The 22,855-nt window shown below is 40.2% G+C and overlaps 1 protein-coding gene across 2 annotated transcripts in view; it reads left to right on the top strand.

Moving 5' to 3' along the window:
* Positions 1–22,855, top strand: part of CRACD (capping protein inhibiting regulator of actin dynamics) — a 327,835-nt gene that overhangs the window by 220,278 nt on the left and 84,702 nt on the right. For both annotated transcript variants that reach the window (XM_078678163.1, XM_078678162.1), the window contains exon 3: positions 20,365–20,500. In XM_078678163.1, coding sequence (XP_078534289.1) covers positions 20,381–20,500 — 120 coding nt within the window. In that variant the 5' untranslated portion in view covers positions 20,365–20,380. The remainder of the gene's footprint in view (positions 1–20,364; positions 20,501–22,855) is intronic.

The raw sequence follows: 22,855 nt of genomic DNA, 5'->3' as shown, positions 1-22,855 counted from the left end.
TCCCGGTTATGCATGCGTCCCATTCATACACCGAAAAATGACTACTTCCGACCAAGCGGTCACTTCTCTCGACTGTACGTCCACAGTCTATCTGTAATTGTCAACACAACTGACGAGATGTCTATCGTCTCTCTGATAGGTTGCTTACACACACAGTAACTTCCGACCAGCGTCCGTTACTCACGCACTCACTCTTACGTTCCCCCTATCTCGGTCTCTCGGGTGATCAATGGTACCTCATGACCCCCTTCACACTAGTTGACAATTACTCTGGGTGTCCGATACACCCGGACCACTTAAGCTCTCCTTGAACTTAAGATTTCCACCGGTTGCGCGCGCTCACAACCTGTTCCACAATCACTCTACAGACATTCAACTCCGCCAGACATTACAACATAGATACAATACAAAACACCGCAATCTAACACGCATAACCCTTTATACTCACTCTCAACCGATACTGCTGCTTTTTCTGTCTCACGTCATCCGGATCTTCTCCAGCGGGCTGTTCTTCCGATCATCGATCTCTAGGGGCCTTGGGGTAAGCTAACCTGGCCTAGGTCACCGTCCTCAAGAAGGCAACCATCCTCTGCTACCAACTGAAAGGGCGAGATTTTGATCGATACCTTATATCTATTGATCCAAACCTCGATCTGGTCGACTGAACCTTTGTTGCCTGTCTGTAAGGAAAGAAAGTGCACCTATTTCCAAGTTAGTTCACCCAAGAAAGGACTCTACTCCCAAAGGTCACAAACAACTTCTAGCTTTCAAAAGTTTATTGTAAAGAAATGATAAGCTGCAAATACAAGCATCTCAGAATGAGATTCACGAGATACACAGGTCCAATTACATACATGTGCTCTCGAAAAGCCCTCAGACGAGCAACAGAAATCACTAACACAAGTTCTAAGAATAATAAAGCTATCAGCATAGACGCATATCTCTCCTTCATTTAGGTTGGAGGAAAACGCAAAGGTTAGGCTGTCCCTACCCTGCTCTAGATGGTATCCCTACTTAACCAAATCCCAACCTAACAAAGGTGTCAGCAGTGAATGACCCCCAAGGGAAGTCACTCACTCTAAGTCTCTTGGTGAAAACCTAAAGTTCTCCAGTCATGACCCCTCTCTGCCTACCCATCCGCTCTCTAAAGGGTCCTCAGGTCTCTGCTCTAACTCCACCCAGGGGTGCTGTCCCTAATACAAAACAGTCAACAACATTTGAGACGCCCCTTGCGAGACGCCTCTCACGTGGTGTAGCTTCTGGCTTTTTCCATGATGCTTTGTATTGGGCCTCATACGTTAGAGTTGACCTTGCTTCTCCGACTCTTCTCCGGCCCGCTGATACCCCTCAAACATTCCGGAACCCTCCTCCATGTCTGGGCCGTCTACTGAACAGACCTCTATTCATTCATTTATAATTGGATCCCCCCTTATCCTTTGCAGACAGATATCTGCAGCCAAGAACCCAACTCTCATAGACTTCTAAAAAGGCTTGCAACATTTCTCAGCCCAGACATGTACGTGTAAATCAATGCTAAAACATTTCAGGCCTACAATATTTCTCATTATGATTATAGCATTCAACTTCTTCATTTAATTAAAGCATGTTAATACTCTTATTCTATTATTTAGTAAACATCACTATATATCATGGCCTATTTAATGCAATGACCAAAAACATTAATACAATCTATGTCGTGAAAAGAAACACCTTCCCTTTCCCTCCAGCTCTGGCCCTGAGGCCTACCACGTTCTGCGTTTAACCACCTGCCATCTTACATTTTAACAGCTTCACGACATAGATTCAAAAATAATCACGTCTAATAAAGTCATATAATGTCACACATTTCTGTATTTGTTCCACTTCTACTTAAATCTCTACATTAGCTATACATTCAGAATATAATTGCAGATACTATTAGCACTCATGGCATTTCTCCTCATGATTTGTGCTTACTACAGATAAGTGTGATGTACTCATACATTTAAGTCAGTTTGCGCTCTCTCACATCTACTATGTCATAGTGGATATCTAAAAACATAATTGATATATGTAATACTGTAACTCTGCATATAACCTATGAACACTTGCTATATCAAATGGTATACTTCCAAAATATCTTTATGTCCCAGACTCTCTGAGTAATTGGTGGAATGACAACATTTCTGGAACTCAAACATAAATGATACCTTGGTAATTATTATTATATGGGTTTGGCCTCGATCGCACTCTTGCTCTCAATTAGAAAACTACTTCTGTTTTCACACTCTCTGGTTCCTATATGCATTCATGGTTGTTTTCTTAAAAAGTGATATAAATAAACAGTCATCAGCATAATATAGTTCATCCTGGTACCAATTAACAATTTACTATGTACTCTCTACTACCATTAATACAATATATTCATCATGAAATATCAATAGTGTTTAAGGTGATAGGAGTCCTTTCTGTTCCCTCACATGACTTTGGAATCCAAAATGTGCAACAAAAATACAAGCAGTTTACTCCTTCAAGTTGTACTGTAGAAAAAAATATCTTAAACTGTTTTAAGTTTGTTTCCAAAATATGTTAATTCCGTAGAATATTTCCAAACATGGTTCCAAACAGGGAAGCAAATCTCTTCAAGGTTTCACAAGGTCTGGTAACAAGGTCCTGACTGCAGCAACAAATAATCTTGATTGCCTAACAAGGGCGCTTTGGACCACAGACAAATGTCTACTCAGTTTCTTCAAAATGGCTGTTTCCACTTCCAAACATTGTGAGAGTTCTTTGGCTTCATGGGAAATGTAGTTTCCGAATGCGAGTTCAGACATTTGTGCATAGTGCACAGTCCAAAGACGTAAATCATTTATCCCAGTGGCATCAAAGTTCTAGGTGCATCACCAGCCTTTCCTTCCCCAGAATAAGCATAGCCCTTGTGAATTCATAGTGCAACGATCAGCAGGTATTCAGAAAAGATCGTGCCGCAGTTCATAATGAAACCCTATGTATTTCATATTCTTTTTTTCACCTCAACCGGCACAGGATCTGAAGCAAGATGTGCTTGTGCAGAAAAGGGTTTCAACACAGATGCTTGGAATGCAAGATATATCTTCTTGGACTCGGGCAATTTTAACTGTTCAGTAACTGGGGTAACAATCTGTGTAATAGGAAATGAGCCAACACTGAATCAATTTATTTCAACAATTACTCAGTTGCTAGAAAACGTGAGGAATAAAAATAAATGCAATCACCAAACTATGATTACCTCACAATACACAAATAAGAATAAATAAAAAGAAGCAATAATTTTAGAATGAAAGATCAATCAGGTGTCAAACAATGAACAGTAAAAATTAATAGGGTGAGTAAAGGAGGATACAGTTACAATCACATCATTTACTATCTGATTTCTTGGACTTTGATGCTGTAACCACTTCCAGTGACTAAAATGGGCCTTCCAGATTAAATCAATTATAAATTTGCTATTAGAATATCTTTTTTGTCAGAATGATTAGAAGATTTCTGAATTACCTGATATTTTAACATGCAGGGGCTAACTAATCCATGCTTAATGTCAGGTGATTTAAGTCTTCCCATATAGCTTAGAAATTATTGTCTTAAAAGTGAGCGCATTATGTTTAGATCTACCAAAATAGATTTGCAACTATCCTTGAGGTTATGATATTTATATGCATCCCAGGCTGTGTCATTGAGCAACAAACTATGTAAAATAATAGTGCCCAATTCTTTGAAAGTGAAAGAATTTATAAAATGTTTAAACAAAAGAAATTATTTCCTTTTTGTGGTGTGGTGTTCAGTATTTTTTAGATACATCCGTTATTTATTTTTTCTTTTATGTTGGAATTTGCAAATTTAGGCAAATTTGCAACTTCTGTACCTTGGAAAAAAACATACTGGGAGAAGTGGAGACAGAGATAGGAACAAAGAGACACTGAAAAGTTGCAGCAAAGATGGTAAAACTTACTCCAGTTTAAGTTTAGCCTTAACACTTTGACAAGTTCTTCCAATTTCTACAAAGCTAACAGGAGGCCCGTACGGACATCCTGAAGTTATTACAATACATGATTTGCTAAAGTGAAATGGTATGAGTGTGGCCCTGCATTTCTAAACCAAGTTGGTCTACCATTTTCCGCATTTGGCTCACCAAAGATTGCATTGCCAAGGTAACCATTAGCAAATACTGGCAACAAGGTGCAACTCTTCTGCGTCCCTTTTTAGGTCGAGCATTCAAGACCTCTTGTATATACTTTAGTTTATACTTATATACTTTAGTATATACTTATATGTGTATGTACTTTGTGGGCTCTGGAAATCAGCCCTAGGACTTGTCTGATTCCGCGTAAGGACTTTTTTTCTGTTCAACTGCCTCTATTTAACTGCCTTGATAGAAAAAACCAGTAGAGGTCAGTAAAATACCGCAATTGCTTTCTGCTGAGGGACTTTCTTTTTTTTTAAAATGTCTGGCAACTGCCTCTATTTAACTTTCTTGATAGAAAACGACCAGCAGAGGTCAGTAAAATACCAGAATCACTTTAGCATTCTCTAGATTCCAGTCCATGGAAACTGTCTTCCACGAGTACACGTACACAATAATATTTTTTCAAATCTTGTATTTTCAGTGATATGACCACTGAAGGCCCTGATTTTGTATTAAAAACAGAGCTTTGGACTATACTATTTCCAGCTGAAAGGCAATATTTCTTTCCATGTGTTCCCATTCCTGGCGTGTCACGCAGTTTGGTGCTTACTTTCCCTCCGTGTTAAAGAACAGTAGATGTTTCAGCACCCAGGCTAATGTGCTGCATAGCTAAATACATATAAAGTCCCAAAGGCGAGACTGATTGCATTGCAAATGCTTGTTCTAGTGGCTTGTGGTCTGATATAATTCTCCAAGTTGTAATTTATGCTGTGGGAATAAAATAGAGGCATTTGAACCACAAAAGGATTTTAACTCTTCAATGTTGCATTAAATATTACATTTGGAGATCAGAGCAAAAAATAAATAAAGGGCCCACTGCATGAAAAAAGCCAAATAGCAATCATTAGTTGAACATATAAATCCCGGCTTTTTAGACTGTTTAAATTAGCAAATAGCTGATAACTTGTGAGGCGAAAAAGGTTTGTGAATGTTACAAAATACATTTTTGGAACTGGGCAAAGACATCAAGGCTTTGGCTGGGAGAAGGACCTGGTAGGATACACAGGCAGGTGGCCTTAGGGTCTGGCCAAAGTCCACCCTCGTCGTCAATATACACTGCAAATTGCCACAGACCTTGTGCAGCATGAGATGGGTGTAGAGTAGTAGATAGCAGTATGCAATTTCTTTAAAAAGAGAAACTCACTGAAATACGTACAGCTGAAGTAAAGTTACGGATAGGAAAAACAATTAAAAAAAATTGAAATTCACCAGTATGCAAACCATAACTTGTGCCCTGGCTATAAAGACTCAAACGCCAAATGGACTGCTTATGGCCTCAAATTATTTCTGTCAATACAATTCAAAAAAATAAAACACCAGTATAGCATTAAGCTTTACATGAGATTGTATTATAGACTGTTGTGTGACCCAGACGAAATCCACACTTGTGGCTTTTATATCATTACCCAATTACTCTGGCTTAATTATGTTGCAGATCCGCTCCCACACCCTCCTTGAATTCAGTAGTGGAGCTATTCAAGGCTTCCAAGATGGGCATCCACCCTCGGCTCACTTCTTGCTCCTGCGGCACCTGCCTGGTGCCTGGTAAGGTAAATGTAAATAAATGCATTCTACAATTGAAAGCATTCCATTTGCAAAAGGTAGTTTGGTTACAGTGGCAGTAGGGTTTTTAGGTCTCGCCTGAGCCAGCGCATGCGCTGATCTGGCAAGACATTTAGTAGCTGGCTTTTAAAAGTGCTACTTTTGCCGGCCACCAGCTTGCTGTCACGCGCACATGCACGTGGGACGTGCACAGCTGCCATCTGACTTTCGCGCCGCGCGGCTGTGTCAGTTTCATGGCTTGTTTTTTTCACTTTTGCAGGTGCGTGCGTGCGTGCAAAACTCACGTGCACCACTCGCGTGCTTATTTTTCTTCCAGCGCGTGCGCACACAACACCCGGGCTTGTTTCACCATATAGTCCAGAGGGAACTGCTGCCTTTCCAGCCTGAGGATGGAAAAAGAGCTGCCATCACGGCGATCAGGGGCTATGGATCGGATTATGCAAATGTGGCTGTCCCTCGGCCTGCTATCCACAATCCACACTCTTAAATTTCAGCTATTTCAAAATGCGATAAACAAAAACACCAAATAAAAAAGAGTAAATGATAAATGAACTCTATATTGACATGCTTCATCGTTTAATCTATAAAACATATTACATAGGTATTTTAATTTTCGAAATGTCCACATATGCGTTGGAATCTCGCAGCCCATCACTCCATGTTTCTTTTGATGCAAGCACATGCAAGCACATGTCATTTACCTCACCAGCAATGTAAAACCGTCCCGTGATAATGGAACTGAGTGCAGCTGGCGGTGATGGCTTCCTGTTGACAGATGTGAACAAGAGGGCTCGAGCCGGGGAAAATCAGGTGCCTGTTGGCACTTTGTGTGATTTACTGTAATGCTGCAGCAGCGGGGCGCGTGCAGAAGCGGGGCTGAATCTGAAGCTGGCACGTTGACCTACTTTCCTAATGGGAAGCGTTTCCCAGGAAGCTGTTGTGAGGCAGACGCTGAAAGTGTTGGACGAGGACTGTCATTTACTTCACTCTGCGATGCTACGTGCCTGTGCCTGCCTCCCCAATCCGAACTCAAGGCAGTGTTTCAAGGTGGCGGAGAACAGATTGTGACCTGCAACATATGCTCTTCCATTTATAGCGACAATGCTGTGTGCTGTTCGTTTTGCAAATTCTTCCTTTGAAAAAATATTTTTGGTGCAGATATTTAGCAAACCTGCCTTCTGTGGGGTCCCAGAGGTTGAGTATGTGGTGTGTCACTACTATTGCCTTCCTCATTGCAGTTGTGTTTGTTCACTTCTGTGTCAGACCCTTGTTTTTATGTCTGTCGTTAGCCAAAACCTTTCGATTTTACAATAATGATTAACTCTGGAGTTAGCCGTGTCCTTTCGATTGTAATAAAATTATATGTATATTACAATTACTTATAGCCCTCTAAATCCGTGCTTCCAGTCACCTGGTGAGATTGGATGCCTCCTCATCACACATGTTAACATCTGTGCAGTTGACAATCATTATCAGACACAATAATTTTGAGACTAAGATATATAATAAACCTATTAATAAGAACAGTCTCCTTTGGACAATTTTTAAGGAGTTAACGCACCTCCAAAGATATTAACATGTCTTATAAGCAGGCGCCAAATCTCACCAGGAGACTGGAGGCACAGAATTATCCTCACACGATCACTAAAAAGGCCAGGAAATAGGGCAAGAGCAATAACAAAGAGGCCTTATAAGAAACTGTAATGAAACATGAGTCAGACAGACGTTCCCCCTTTGCCTACAGTACTACCAAGGATATTATCACAAAGCAATGGAATGAGCTCCTTTTTTCTCTTAAGCGGAGTGCTAACATACATGACCTATTAGTACATACAAAGCAACAGAAGGAACAAGCATTGACATAGCCAATAGGTCTGGCCTTTGGGACCCTATAAGTGTTTAGGCGTGCAACAGTTGATGTTGTTGCACCAAGGATATTGTGCTGCATAACTAAATACTTATAAGGTCCCAAAAGCGAGACCTATTGGCTATGCCAATGCTTGTTTAACCCAGCTGCTGTGCCAACCCCCTTGCTACTTAAGAGCATTATGAGGACAATGAATATGCTACATGGTCATTTTCTATTACTTCTGTGTACAGCATGAACACTTCCATTTGTTGGTGAAACAAAGTCTTCATGAATGACCCTTCACTATAGCCGGACTAAAGCAAGTACGTAAACAAGCAAATGTTGCTACCTATGGAATCTATTGTTTCCTTAGAATGGCAATCAATAATCGATCGGATGGGCAAAGAGCATGGTGCTGAATATAGACATGGTGTCTGGTTCTGATTGGTTCCCCTGACTCCTTGTTTCTTCATATCCCAAGATGATTGGGGTAAAATACCATAAATAATTCCACTTCATTCATATTCACTTGAGCACAAAAAACCGTGGCTTTACAAGTTATATATTCTATTTTTGTCAAGGCTTGTACAAAGGCACCACTTTCGAGTATGCATTGCCTGCCGTTTGTATGTTTCCATGTTTCCATTTGCGATAGAATTCTATCTTTTTTTATTCTAAACGTGTATTTGTGTATGTCTTTCCCACATATATTTGCCACCTACATTTTTCAGTTTCCTGTGGTAATTGCCTATGTTGGATGTGCTTGTTTGTGTTCAGTGCCTTTACCTTCCACCACCCACACTCTCCAAACAGTCTTGGTTACCTCTTTTCTTTTTTCCATCAAAGTTCACAAGGCTCGCCATTCATAGTGTCAGCCCTTCACCACATATGATATAGATTTTGAAACGCTCTGATAGAGTAGCATGAACAAGAGTACATCTCCAGTAATTGGGTAATATCTGCCAACATCCCTCAATAAATGCATGGTACGTTTGGTAGTCAGGGCCGGAGAATTCGAGTCAGGTGTGGCATTGTCAGTGTTTTTACCTGGGCTCAGATGCACTTAGGGCACAGTTATATGTCCACCTGAGCAAACGCACTCCACCACTGGCCGTGTAAAAACTGTACTAGTGATTACAACTCATTAAAGCTTGCTACTTGTGTCAGAACGAGCTATAGGAAACAAACATTTCGTTTATTAAAAATATGTTATGCCGTTTCTGCCCTAAAAGAAGATGATTTGACTTTATTTTTGATCTGATGCATGGAGCTGCCCTTGCTTAGCATGAAACTCCTGCGTTCAGACTTACATCTGGCATTCATATTTAGATGTTCGTTCTTTCCAATTCTTAATAGCCATTCTAAGAAATATTGGAAGGGACCTATTTCTATTGGAGAGTGAAACGAACACGTGGCATATTAATTGCACACAGGCTCTTGCATTCTACCTTCCTGAGAAATACATTATTTTTCATATCGTATCAAATGTATTCATTTCGACTTTAGATTCACAGACCTAGGTTCTAATTCTATCAAAATAGGCTGGATGTGGGCACATTTCTGAATCTCAAACTGTAAATAAGTGTAAGATAAAAATAAATATATACAATGTAAAACCTAACTGTGTAGTTTGCTGACTAAGCATGTTCCAATACTGCTCTCCAAGATCTCCACCTCACGTTCTGGCTTTTGTGATCTGATTTCAATAGGACCCATCACACACAATACTGATCTATGCACATTCTGCTTACATAAAAGCGGTTTCTGTAAATTCCCCACCAATCTTTGGAGTTCATTTCATTCTGGATCAAATACCTAGCATAAATGAAAAATAATCAGAAGGGTAGAGACGGACACACACACGGTCTCTCTCTCTCTCTTTCTCTCTCACACACACACACACACACACAGCAGGTCCATTAATCCCACTATGATATCCTCAAAACCTGTGACCAGCAGGGTACACACAGATTTCCGCTGCAATCATTCAACCTACAAGGCTATCTTACTGTGAGTGAAGTCTATAACTCATGTTAAAAAGTTGCAGCGGTATGTGCACAACTCACTGATTTACTTCCAGTTTTTTTCCAAACTCTTTTTATATAACATACAGAGTTTTCAATGCCTGGGTGCTTCGAAAAGGTTTAATTTAAATAATTGATAGCGTGAATGTTTGTGATACCAGAGGATACATCAGCAGCGAGCTGTGAGATGCAGGCCTTGTTCATGTGCTCGATAACCCTATCGCTAGAGGTGATTGGCCCTAGGATTCAGTTATGACCAGTGTAACTTCCATCTGTGTGAGCCGCCACCATTGCTCTTTTGCGAAACTATCTGTTAAAAATGTTGCTGTTAAAAAAAAAAAGGTTAAAAAAATACTCAAATGCAACATCGGCCCCCTGTAACAAAATCATCCGAAACCGGCCCTGGCAAACAGCTCTGGCGACCTCACCCCCGGGGGGGGGGCCTGCCAAGCAGTTTGCATGGGGTGGTTTCGGTTCCCAGTCCGGCCCGCACTGGCTTGACCGGTGCACAGCAGGCTCTTGGCACAGGATGTCGCTTTGAGCCAAGGCCTCGCCCCAAGACCCAAGGGTTTTAGGGTGGAATATCAAGAAGGGAATCTGGTGATACCTTAGTATCATAGTCAAAATATTGAAGACAAAATCAATTAATAGGAAGCCACATAGGGAACCAAATATTTACTGTATGTACTTCCACATCTATGTACCATGAATATATGCATATCTTTGAGGTACATAGATGTGTCTTTAGGTATAGAAAATCTATGCACAATTACCTGTTAATATTTTCGTTCTTGATATTTTGGCTAACGTAACACAAAATTCCCTGCTGCTTTGTATTTCGTGCCCATAGCATTGCAAAAAAACCTATAGCCCACTGTCTGTGGTACTCAGTAATGCAGAGTGAGCTTTGGACTCGGTGGTCTATTGCCAGGATCTTCATATTCCCCGCCATAAATTATTTTGTATTTTTAAAGGCAGGCTCTCCCTTCTGTGTTCACCCCCACATTTGCCAAGGGGTAAGTCATGCTCCAAATGCCACACTGTATGCAGTGGCGTGCCCCCTCCCACACAGTGTATAGGCCCCCGGCCTTAGAGCTCCTGACTGAGTCTGGAGCATGGGTCCCCCCTCCATGTACTTTGCAGGGGCCCCCCTCAAGTTTCGTTACGCCACTGACTATATGTCCCCCAAACTTCCTTCTGTGGTGTAGGATACGCACATAGCCGCTGATCACTGATACTAATTAATGGTAACTTCAACAACATTTTTCAGTCCTGGTCAACCAATCATGTCACTCATATCGGTTCCTGATCATCCGATGCCGGAATAGGCAACCTGAAAAAACGACCATTCGTCCTTGGATATGAATCTTTAGACAATCCATAAATTAATGCTACACGTATGCACATAAGTAACCCTACAACTCCCACACTGAACCCTTTTTGTAATGCAAGTATCATGAAAACTACTGAAGGGATATACACCGCTCCACTAAAGGGCACATATGAAGTAAAGCTTCATCTTTATGTCAACGTTGGTGTAATTCTATCCAGTTGTTTATGATGTAAAAGAGAGCATATTTTATTTACCAGGAAAATTATCCTTGCTCTGGATGGAGCTACTCAAGTCATAAATTCCTCCTTAAATTTTTAGGGTTGAATTGAGAAAAGCTTCTTGCTCAGACATTTTGTTCAAATTATGGTAGCTCTCCCTACTGTGTTGAGTTAATAATAGTAATTCTCAGCAGCCACCCAGTGTACATTCCTATGCTACCATGTATGCCTCCCTGCACGTGTTATCCATTTTTAACTGCTGGCCGTAGAATACCGTTTAAAAGAATCCCATTAATGTGCATATGCTGTTATTTATCTATGTTGTTAGCATCTGTGACAGTCTATCTTGAAAGCTATGCGGTGCAAGTTCAGAAAGTCAAACATTTAAATAACATCCTTTTTACATTCCTAAATTCACCCCAGTAATCACTTAGGGGGTCATTAATATACGTGCGGAGCCTGTCACTTTGTGCATGCCAATGCACAACGTGCATTCACAGCATTGTGGCGGGCGGTGCTGTGAGCACCGCCCGCCACAATGTTGTGAATGGGGATGCCACCGCCATGGTGGCGGTGGCATCCTTATAGCCACAGCGGGACCGCTGCACCTCTGGTGGACGGTCCCGTTCACCGTTACAGTGGCAAATAGGTCCCTTATTATACCAGCATTTTGTTCTTGATCACAACAGCTGAGACTTAGTAACATTTCACCAAAATGCACTATTGGAAAAAACACTGTAACAGCCTCAAGAAATAGTAAGAGACCAGCAAGTTGCACCCAGTTCTTTTCTCACACCCTGACATTTGTCTGCCAGAGCGCTCGTCCAATACAAGGGCCTTTCCTTTGGTCAGCCTAGGGTAGTCTTTGAAGGTAGGCTTTGAAATGCGAGTTAATGTGCTCTCTCACAGCAGAAGAACTATGATGAAACTTAAGCCTCACAAGCAGAGCTGGCCTTTGCTCAGAGAGTGCCCTGGGCATAACCACATGTTGCGTCCCCTCTCACACTTTTTTTAAGGATCTAAGTTGTAGGAAGACTGCTGCAGGGAGCAGTGGGGGGGGGGGGTTGAGCAGAAAGGACAGTGACACAGATAGCGCAGGGACGGAAGAGGTGGGAGACATTTAAGTGGATGGAGATGTCTAGGGCAGAGAGCACTGGGGGAGACCGACCTGGGCTTTGCTCAGAGAGAAAGTCGGATGAAATCAAATATGGCGTTCCCTCCCACTTGTCCTATTTAATTGTCTATACATTGAAAATTTGGGAGGAGTTGTAGGGGGAAGGTGACGGGGCAAGAATTAGGAACCATGAACAAAAACACACAAAAAGTCTGACCAGGGTACTAGCAGCGTTCAGTAAAAAGTGTTTACAGTGTTTCTTTGGCCCGAACAGTGGCATAATGCCCCAACACTCCGGACCCAGGCAGGAGTTCTCAGGCCAGTGACCCGCCACCCATGCACAGTGCTGGAGAGGGACCCCTGGAGCTGGGAGGGGGGTCCCTGCACCACGGGAGCTGTGGGGGTTATTGTTACGCCACCGTGACCTAAGCGTAGGGAGACAGCTGCAGGGACCTCCTGCACCATTCTGGAGTTGGTCCAGCTCACACATGCTAAAGGTCACTAGTCAGGCATCAAAACCTAGTCCATCATATGCCTCACTTTGTGATTTTAATTCCACAAGTCTAAACAATTTCATGCTGCCACAATGACCAGAAGGGTATATATAGGGGGTTGACCCAAACACTAGTCACTGAGACCTGGGTAATCAAAGTACTGAGAAGAAGGGGTCTCAGTGTGAGAGAAATAATTGTACTGATTTACTTTGGAAGGAATTCATCAAACAACAATAAATGAAGTCGACATTGTTTTAATTCACAATGAGGAACAATATAGTTGATATATTAACACTTCATCAGAGCATATAGTAGGTTGAACAGTGCCCAGGAGGGGGAGGGGAGTGGAGAGTGGTTGTGTGGGGATAGTGTGGTATAAGATTGTGACAATAAAATCAAGACAATATCAAAAATTGCATTCGTGTTTCAATTACAATACAAAAAGGAACAAAGGACTGATGGTTCACTATAACGATATATACATTTGTCATACTCCAATGATGCAACCAATGTCATATATGTGTATGGAGTTGACGTAAAGGGAGATGTTGTCGACGTTTCGACCCTCAAGTTATCGCAGGGTTAGTCGAGCCCTTGCAGCGAGGTCTTCTTCAGGACAGGGAACTGGGCAAGCAACCTAATGAATATGTATATAGAGGCATTATTTAATCAATTGGCAAAAAATGTCCATTACATGTAACCAATTAGATTCAAGTAATGTTGCACACAACAACAAAGAGCATACCGTTATGGTTATCACTCTATCTTTTTGCAGCTTACGTCATCAAGAATAGTATCATAGCTGGAGGTAAGGAGAAATCCATTAATGTTGGGCATTACAAACGGGGAGGAGAGAGGAATTGAATCAATCGGAGCTGGAAGAGTCAAAACAATTATGAATTGATCCTTACATTAATTGGAAGTCAAAAAGAAAGGTGGAGGAAGAGGCCGTCCCTGGGGCGGCGTACCAGTCGATATCTGAAAAGAAACGAGGGTCTGACTTTAGGATATGCAGTTAATTTGTACTATGACAAATGTATATATCGTTATAGTGAACCATCAGTCCTTTGTTCCTTTTTGTATTGTAATTGAAACACGAATGCAATTTTTGATATTGTCTTGATTTTATTGTCACAATCTTATACCACACTATCCCCACACAACCACTCTCCACTCCCCTCCCCCTCCTGGGCACTGTTCAACCTACTATATGCTCTGATGAAGTGTTAATATATCAACTATATTGTTCCTCATTGTGAATTAAAACAATGTCGACTTTATTTATTGTTGTTTGATGAATTCCTTCCAAAGTAAATCAGTACAATTATTTCTCTCACACTGAGACCCCTTCTTCTCAGTACAATGACCAGAAGCCAGTGGCAGCGGAGCGATGTGGGACTATTGCTAATGCTGTAGGACCAACATCGAGGGCTTAAGTGGTGAACATGGGTTCTCGGGTGATGAGAAGGAAGAATAGGATGCCAAACAGAGGAGCAAAATAGGGCCTGCCACATACAGAGACTTCCTCCTTTATTTTAGTCTTCTCCTTGTAGCCATACCGAGCGTTTGTCAGCCAGGCAGCGAATCGATTCTGAAAGAATACAATTAAAGCACGTTTTCCCTAAAATCCTTCATGGCATGGTTATGTAAGAATACATTGTGCAAGGAACTGTATGTTGGAATCAGAAATGCTGTTGTGAAATAAAATTAATGTCTGTGTTAACTGAGCTCTGCATTTTTTCTTCTGTTCCTTAGCATTCATGAACTTTAAAATACAAGCTCCATTCCGAGCCTAAAATGTTTCTTGCGGAGAAGGTGCTCTTTACTAAACAGTCTCAGATATTAAACAAAATTTTTCCTTTTGTCACCCCAAAAAAGAAGCAGAAAGAGCCGTCAGAAAATGTCTTATGATTACTATTTTAACTGAAATTACGAAAATTAGAATATGTTTCATTTAAACGTAGTATTATTCTTCGGGCACAGTATGTAACAGAATTTAAAATACTATTTCAATTACACTTAAAACTTTTGCAATTAAAAAGTAATTTTTACTTGATAGATGAGCCGAGTGTAATCGTGACTGAGTTGAGACCCTGTACATCATTACAAACCAACTCGCCCAGCAACAATGCATGTGAAGGAACGGTTCAGCATCAACGTTGTGTTCAAAGGTGACACCCAGATAGTGAAAAACGCATATGTCCCAACCCCTGGGAATGTGAAAAAACAGTAGTGCATGGTTGACTTATGTACCTGTGGAAAAATGTGTTCTAAAAAGTGTGTATAGAACACTACAATAACACAAGAAAAAAACAACTCTTAATCTTTAAAATCGTAAGAGCAGCAAAGTCAGAATGTTAAACCGAAAAGAAAAATTAAACAAGCATTGACACAACCCATAGCTATGTGTTGACTGTCACCGTTTTGTCAGTGTCAATGCTTATATTGCTTTGTAAAAGTTTTTGTAAAACTTTAACTTTGAGGAGCAGACGGGCCATTACCAAAGTAAAAAATAAACATTGGCTAAACGCAAAATATTTTTGGGCCTCACAAAGCACATTTGCCATAGCGGGTCATGGTACTGTAGGAAATACTTAGTGTGGAAGTGCTCTTTGTGAAAGAGCAGAATGCTGTCACTCACAGTGAAATTACCTAATAGCTTTAGTGGGTTATTACCCTATACTGCTGCATGCCGTAGTGGGCTGACATGAATGTGAATGGCACAACAGAGCAGCAGTATATATATATATATATATATATATATATATATATATATATATATATATATATATATATATATATAGATATATATATATATAGATATACATATATAAATGAACCTTAAAGCAAGTGATTCCATTATTGGTAATTTGTATCAAATCAACCATATATTACCCTTAGAAAAGTACAATTTATAAAGGAATACCTAGTTAACAGCCAAAATAAATCACCCAAGAAAGAATGGCTAACATCTAATAAGGGATTTAAAGGGTGTAAGAACTATTCAGCAAGTATATATACCCAGCTTCTTGTAGCAGTCTGACATCAGGTCCTCAAGCAAGGTTGCTAGGCTGTCCTCGCAGATGCCTCCTGTTCTGTATACAACTTCGCAATTAAGATAGTTCTCCTTGTTATGCTTCACATGGGAAGGTGTAGAATTATGGTGCATTCTCAGGTCTACCAGCAATGGCAAATCTGAAAATGCGTCAAAATCCATGGGAACACCCACGCAACACCCATGGAATGCCTTTCCCAGGCAGAGTAATGCATCGCAGTGATTTGCCCTGCGTTGTGTAACCTGTGATTTATCAAGCTACACAGGGCCACGCAAAGTGGCTTTGCGTGGCTTGATAAATCACATTTTAGGGTTTACATTTTGCATGCACCACATTGCATGGTGCAAAAGCGACACAAACTCTTGATAAATCGGGCCCCTAGTAACTTCTACACTTGATCAAAGACAAAGAAAAAAATCAAAACAATCCCATTACTATTTATGATACTAACAATGTGCTGTTTTCTAATTATAATATATAATTTGTTCTTTATATTTTGCTAATTCCTCAATGTCACTAACCTATTAACAAACACAATTTTGTATTTATTTGCGCATTACCTACATTTGGAGACCGGACCAATACTCGTAACTGTCAAAGAAATACTGTATGTATTGCTCTATTCAAGTGCTCATACAGTTCATTTTATGCTCAAAACACTGATAGCGTCCATGTAATTAGTACATATTTGTTCTTTGTGATTCATTTGAACAAACAATACCAGCTACCTATTTTTGGCACTTTAGCTTAGTGATAAAAATTAAGCTCTATTCGTGTCAGTCATTCATCCAAATATGCAGTGGGCCAATATCTCTATTCTTGCTGTATTCGTTTGGATCAGTAGCAGAAATTACACTTCAATTATAATAATTAAAGTCATGCCCAGTGGTCTCTATCTTTTATATACATTTTTCGCCACTCTATCATGGACATCGTTCGAATACACAAATTCCATCCATTCATTAAGTCCCATTGGATAGCGCCACATTCAAATTAAAACAGTCAACATTCATCCACAGCATGACTTCTTTATTCAGAACATTTGCAGAAAGATATATCTACCCCATCTGAAATGGATGAAAAATATACATTCAGTACAAATACTCTTTTAAGGGGAATTAGTTAGCAACAATTCTAAATGTACATTAATTTTCTTATCAATATTTAAACCATTGTGTTCTTTGGTTGTTATTATAATAATATATCTTGATTCCAATTTTCTAAATGAGGTTTCTCCATTTCCCCCTTTTACCCTTTTTCTTACTTTGGTACACAATCTCTATGACTGAATATTTCTCTGATGTTTATGACAATGATGAGTGGCCAGATAATTCTTGTCTACGTTTATGATGCGCTACGAATGCTGTAATATTCTTTTATGTGCTTTCAGAATAATTCTGCCAACATATTTTGTGTTGAAGGCATACATTAGCATATAAACAGCATAGTCAGTTTTACAAGTCAGATTTTGTTTGATCATTCTTGTTTTTGGGAAGGGATATCACATGTTTTACAATTCTGACTATATTTACTTGCTAAATAGTTCTTACACCTTTTACACCCCTTAATAAGTGTCACCCATTCTTTCTGGGATGATACAATATAGGTTCTAACAAGATCGTCCTTCATAAACTTCGCTTTCCCTAAAGGTGTTACATATTGCCAATAATGGGATAATTTGTTATAAGGTTCCATTTGTTTTCCGAGTCTTTCAGATCTTATTGTGCTGTATGACTAGTGTGCTAATCAATCACGACCCTTAATCAGTCTTTTTTTGCTTCTTTTAAGCTTTTCATATTGTGTGTTTGAACATACCACCTTTTAGAATGTGGGTATTTTCTTGCGTAGCCATCACTTGAGCCTCTGCTGGTTTGTGGATTGACTGTCTGGATTTAGAGTGACATTCTGGGGATGTGCATTCACTGTAGACAGACACCGACGGGGTTGAGGTGTGTGCTGCCTTTCCTGGATGAGCTGTCAGGGCTGGGCTGAATAGACCTTGGCTGCATTCAGAGCAGTGGGAGGATATTTCCTTGCACCTGAATCGGCCGGGCCTGCCTTACACAATGCTGTCTCCACTTCCTACCAGGAAGCAGGACCAGGGAGGACAGAACTGGCTTTGACTGAGCACAGAGCCTCACTGCCACAAGAGAACAAGGAGAAATTGAGTATTAATTATGGGGCCCAGACCCTAGAACTGTAGAATACTTTTGGACTCAAGAGGAACGTCTGCCAAGGAGAAGAGCTGGGAAAGATGAAGGAGAAGTATTGCCCATTTTTTGTGTGCTTTCAGGGGTGGGCCTGAAGTGGCTGTTTCTGCCAAGGAGAGGACAAAGACTTTGCCGTGTGCTGTGTATCCTCCTTGAAGAAGATCTCCAATGGCTTAAAGTAGAGCTTGCCTCCTGTTCTGAAGTCTCAGGGACACACAGACATCACCATCAGCTCCCCTGAACTCCCTTGCTGGGAGTTCTGACCTACCAAGAGGTGCCTGTTTTTGGGTTGGGCCTCTGGAGTTTGTTCCAACTAAAGAAGCATCTGCACCTGCTTCTGGCACAACACCTCAGAGCAGCAAGAATTCCCACACATTGCCATTGTGCCACTGTAGAAACCGACGCAGCTCCTGCCCATGGCTGGAGAAATCGCCTCACGGCGAGTTTTGTGCACGATCTCCAAAATCCAAGATTACCACACCAACTCCAAAGTAGGCCCTGATGTGTGACTGCAAGAACCAATGCATCATGGGACCGCGGCTGGAGAGATCAACGCAGCGCTGTTGCCACAGCATCGAGAACTGACGCATCCCTGAATCCCCACACATCGCACTCGCATGCCAAGTCAACAACCACTCGGGGGCCGCAGTAAAAAAATGATGCACCATCTCCCTGCACAGTAAGAAACTGACACATCTACTCGTCTTCAGTAAGGAATCAATGCATCACCTCCCCTGGGTGTAATAAGGAACCGAGGCATCACCTCCACTGGAGTAAGAAACAGACGCATCATTTCCCCTCGAGCAAGGAACCTATGCATCACCTTCCTTGTGCATAAGGAACCGACGCATCACCTTCCCTGCGGCAGTTTTGCTTATGATTTTGACGCATCCAAGGCATTTTATGTTGAAAGTGTCACATCTATAGTTTGCTATGAACAGAACTATTTTTACCTTTTAAAAAGTTATACCTTGACAACTGGGTTTTGGATTTTTGTTGTTTTGGTCTTGTTTGGTTTAGCTAAAGATTGGTTATTTTTCTAAACTGGTGTGGTGTCCATTTGTAGTGTTTTCGTTGTAATCATGTATGTGGGCACAAATGGTTTACACACTGACTCTGAGATAAGCCTGTTTGCTCATGCCAAACTATGAAGGGGGTGAGCAGGGGTTGTCTAAGGGCATACCTCCCATACCCTGACTAGAAGCAAGGGTCCCTACTTGGACAAAGGTGCAAACCATTGCCAACGAGAGACCCCCATTTCTAACATATATCTATATCCATATATAAAGATATAGGTATAGAGATAGACAGACAGACAGACAGACAGACAGACAGACAGACAGACAGACAGACAGACAGATAGATAGATAGATAGATAGATAGATAGATAGATAGATAGATAGATAGATAGATAGATAGATAGATAGATAGATAGATAGATAGATTTCTAGTAGACTACCTCCTGTCAGATGGTTGGTCTACCTGGTGGGTTCCCCCTACTTTTGTAGATTTCTGAAACTAAGTATAGGAATGGAAAAATAGAATGTTCATTTTTTTAAAGATATTCCTTTTGCTTTAATAATCCTTGTTCATACCAGTGAGTTAAATTCCTATACACATGTTGTTTCATTGCAATTTCTTTGTCGCAGTTGATTACTTCATAACATGTAACCACACAAAAAGTATATGCATGTACTTGGCATTTTAAGACTGTAAAATATTTTGAAGCATCCATCCATAATGGGCAAGCATGGGTAGAGCAAAATCATGGGCAATACTCCATATCTTGAACTTGTTGCCCTGTTAGTCAGTCTGTATTTATTTATTTCTGAGTTTTGTATAGTAACACATGCTAACTTGCAGATATTTCAGAAAATTAGGATTTAGAGTTTTTGGAGTTTTCTAGATTCAACTATTTTTGATTGAGTTTATTTGTTAATTCTTTTTCTACCCAATGCAATTTCATTTAATATATTCGACATTCAATGAATGCTGAGCAGGTTGTGGATTTTTAAACATTATAACAAAGCAAATTAGCTCCATTATTTGCAGGCCCTCACAATATATTAATGTCTTCCTGGGAGATCTAATAATGCATTAAAAGATGATTTATCTTTCTGATGACTTCTCTTGATTAACTTCGGAAATAGTACTTTGTTTATTTCTGGTATCCAAGATATTTATTTGCTCAAAAAGCTAATACGGCTTGATTCTAAGGTGCAGTAACCTAAATCTAGCTTTCAGACACACATCACTAAGACCTTCTATTAGCTCCTAACAACTTTTCTAAATTGCATTGCAGGGTTCCCAACTCTACTATGGGCACAAGGGCCTTTTCTCATGACAGTATTTTTATACCTGATGGACAAGAAGAGAACGAGCAAGAAGCCCAAACCATGTCACAAGACAACATTATAGGAAAGGTCAAAACACTCCAGGTAAGGCTTGCAGGTCATTTATTCAATGTGGTGTGGTGCCTATACTCAAAGATTCCTATTTAGAATGTTGACCATAATCCTTCATAGCGCCGTATGTCTCCTAATTCTTAGTCATACTCACTTGCTGCAAATACTTTGGCCTACTCACAAACGTTTTCAGGAATAAGTAAAGTAGAACTCCTGTAGTACTCTTTTATATACTCTAACATCCCTTTGTGAATTGGAATACTCTGGGACTTTTCACATACAATTAGAACAAATAGAAAGGACTTTTTTTTGCACTTGCACTCATCGGGAGTTGGATGGTTTTGGGTAGATTCATAAAGGCATGTAAAGTAGCACTAATTGCCGTAATCATGAATGCTTTTGTGAATCATCCCGACTGTTCTGAGCTTACTGAGACCTAATGCTCACATGTGTTTTACTCATAACATTTTAATTAATAACCATGATGTCCTCTTGCGATGCTCTTTTGAACATCCAGCTATCATGGTAGCCCTCCGTGTTATAAATAAAGTTCAATGTTTTCTTATATAGTTGCCTGCTTTCTGATGCTATTGTAATTGCTCAGAGTACTCTAAATCCAGTTGCTTCGACTGTCACTGCCACGGTTGCACTGCAAAATGATTTATTTGTTCCAGCGAACAGAGCTGGTATGAACAGTTAGCTATTGTCAATTGTTTATATTCTCAAACCTTCTTGATAGTTCTCAAATTATTTCATGTGAAGCTACTCAATACTATGGGCCTTATTTACAGTTTGGGAGACAGGGTTCTCCTTCTAAACACAGCAGATGTCATTATAATTCACTTGGAATACTGTAGATGAGACATCTGCCACATTTTTTGATGGAGTACCCCGTCTGCCAAACTCTAGTGTACAGCCCTCTGAATCATTGCTGGATGGATTTAATATTATAGAAAGCAGTTCATAAACAAATAAATAAAAATTGTCATATATGAATCTGCAAAGTAGAAACTATGTATATATGTCAAAGCATAAATAGTTTGCATTTGGGATTGCTTAGTTGAGAAGTATTGGGTTTTTACGGCATCAGATTCCATTATTTGTATGTGTCTTTATATTAATGTGGTGGTCCTTTAAGATAAGTATACACCGTCCTATTCCATTAATTTTAACATTGCCTTTATTTTTGGGTGGTGCTCATTTGAGATATGTTTTGGAACAGTCCATTTTCGACTTCAAGTGTTTTCTCAATACAGGGGTAAGAGATGACTGGTTTGGCACATCCATATTGTAGATCACCACCTATAGGCACATGCAACCTCTTGTATTGTTGCAACAGTAACCAAAGTGCATATTTGGTCAATGAAGGCATTATACTTTGTAATGTATTGGAATTAATCTCATTTTATTATCAAATATAAAACATGAACCAAGGGTTCACACGGAAAGTAGTTTCACAAGACTTAAGCAACCAAGTTAACAAAGACTTTAAATTCATCATGTTCATTGATGTAACATACCTCAAAATATGCATTATACATCATATTCAAGAAGTTTAATCTACAGATTATTCAACATGTACTTGTTATGCGAGAAGGAAAAGTGAAGAAAGAGTATATGATCTTCACATTTAGAGAAAATAAATAAAAACAATACAAATGATGCACCATCCATTCCTAAAATTCTCAATGAGTTAGTTCTGTCACACATAACAACCAGCTTCCACTATTGCAACAACAATCAAACTATTAGTAACCTTTCTAGGTTTTCCTAGTAATGAGAGTACTTGCGAATTGAGTTATTCCCCTTTTTTACCTGGTAGCTCATTTTGATATTGCATTGTATGTTACAGCATGCAATCTAAATCAATAATGGTCAGAGGATGGAAAGGAATCCTGCATCTACACATGAACAGATAAAAGCAATTGATTCAGAAATGTTGGCTTTATAAAGTTTACAGCAGGTATATTTACATAGTGAAAAATACATAATTCAAATGCAAAGTGTTTCATGGCATTCATAACATCTTCTGTGTGAGAAGCAGCAAACATCTTAGGCTGTTTAGGCTATTTCCATTTGTGCCACGTCCCATTGGTTAGGTCTCGTCTACGGAGCGCACAAGCGTTGCATAGGAAAGAGACCTTTAGCCTTCGATTCAGTTTGGATGCCAAAAACGTGCACGCGTTCCAACGCGTGCACGTTTGACGATTTCCTTGCGGGAGCGAGCAGCTGGCGCCATATGTTATCAATTAACACGCCTTGCTTCTTGCTCCTGCAAGGGAATCGCGCAGGTCCCCTCCTCTCTCCTCTCCCCTCCCCTAATTGCCAATCTTTGGATGTTTACCAATGGCCTGAAATCCCTTCCACCCTTTTAAAAAGAAACGTATT

Source organism: Lissotriton helveticus, chromosome 2_2, assembly GCF_964261635.1.
Source record: "Lissotriton helveticus chromosome 2_2, aLisHel1.1, whole genome shotgun sequence".
Lineage (NCBI taxonomy): Eukaryota > Metazoa > Chordata > Amphibia > Caudata > Salamandridae > Lissotriton > Lissotriton helveticus.
This window is presented reverse-complemented; position numbering and strand designations above follow the sequence as displayed.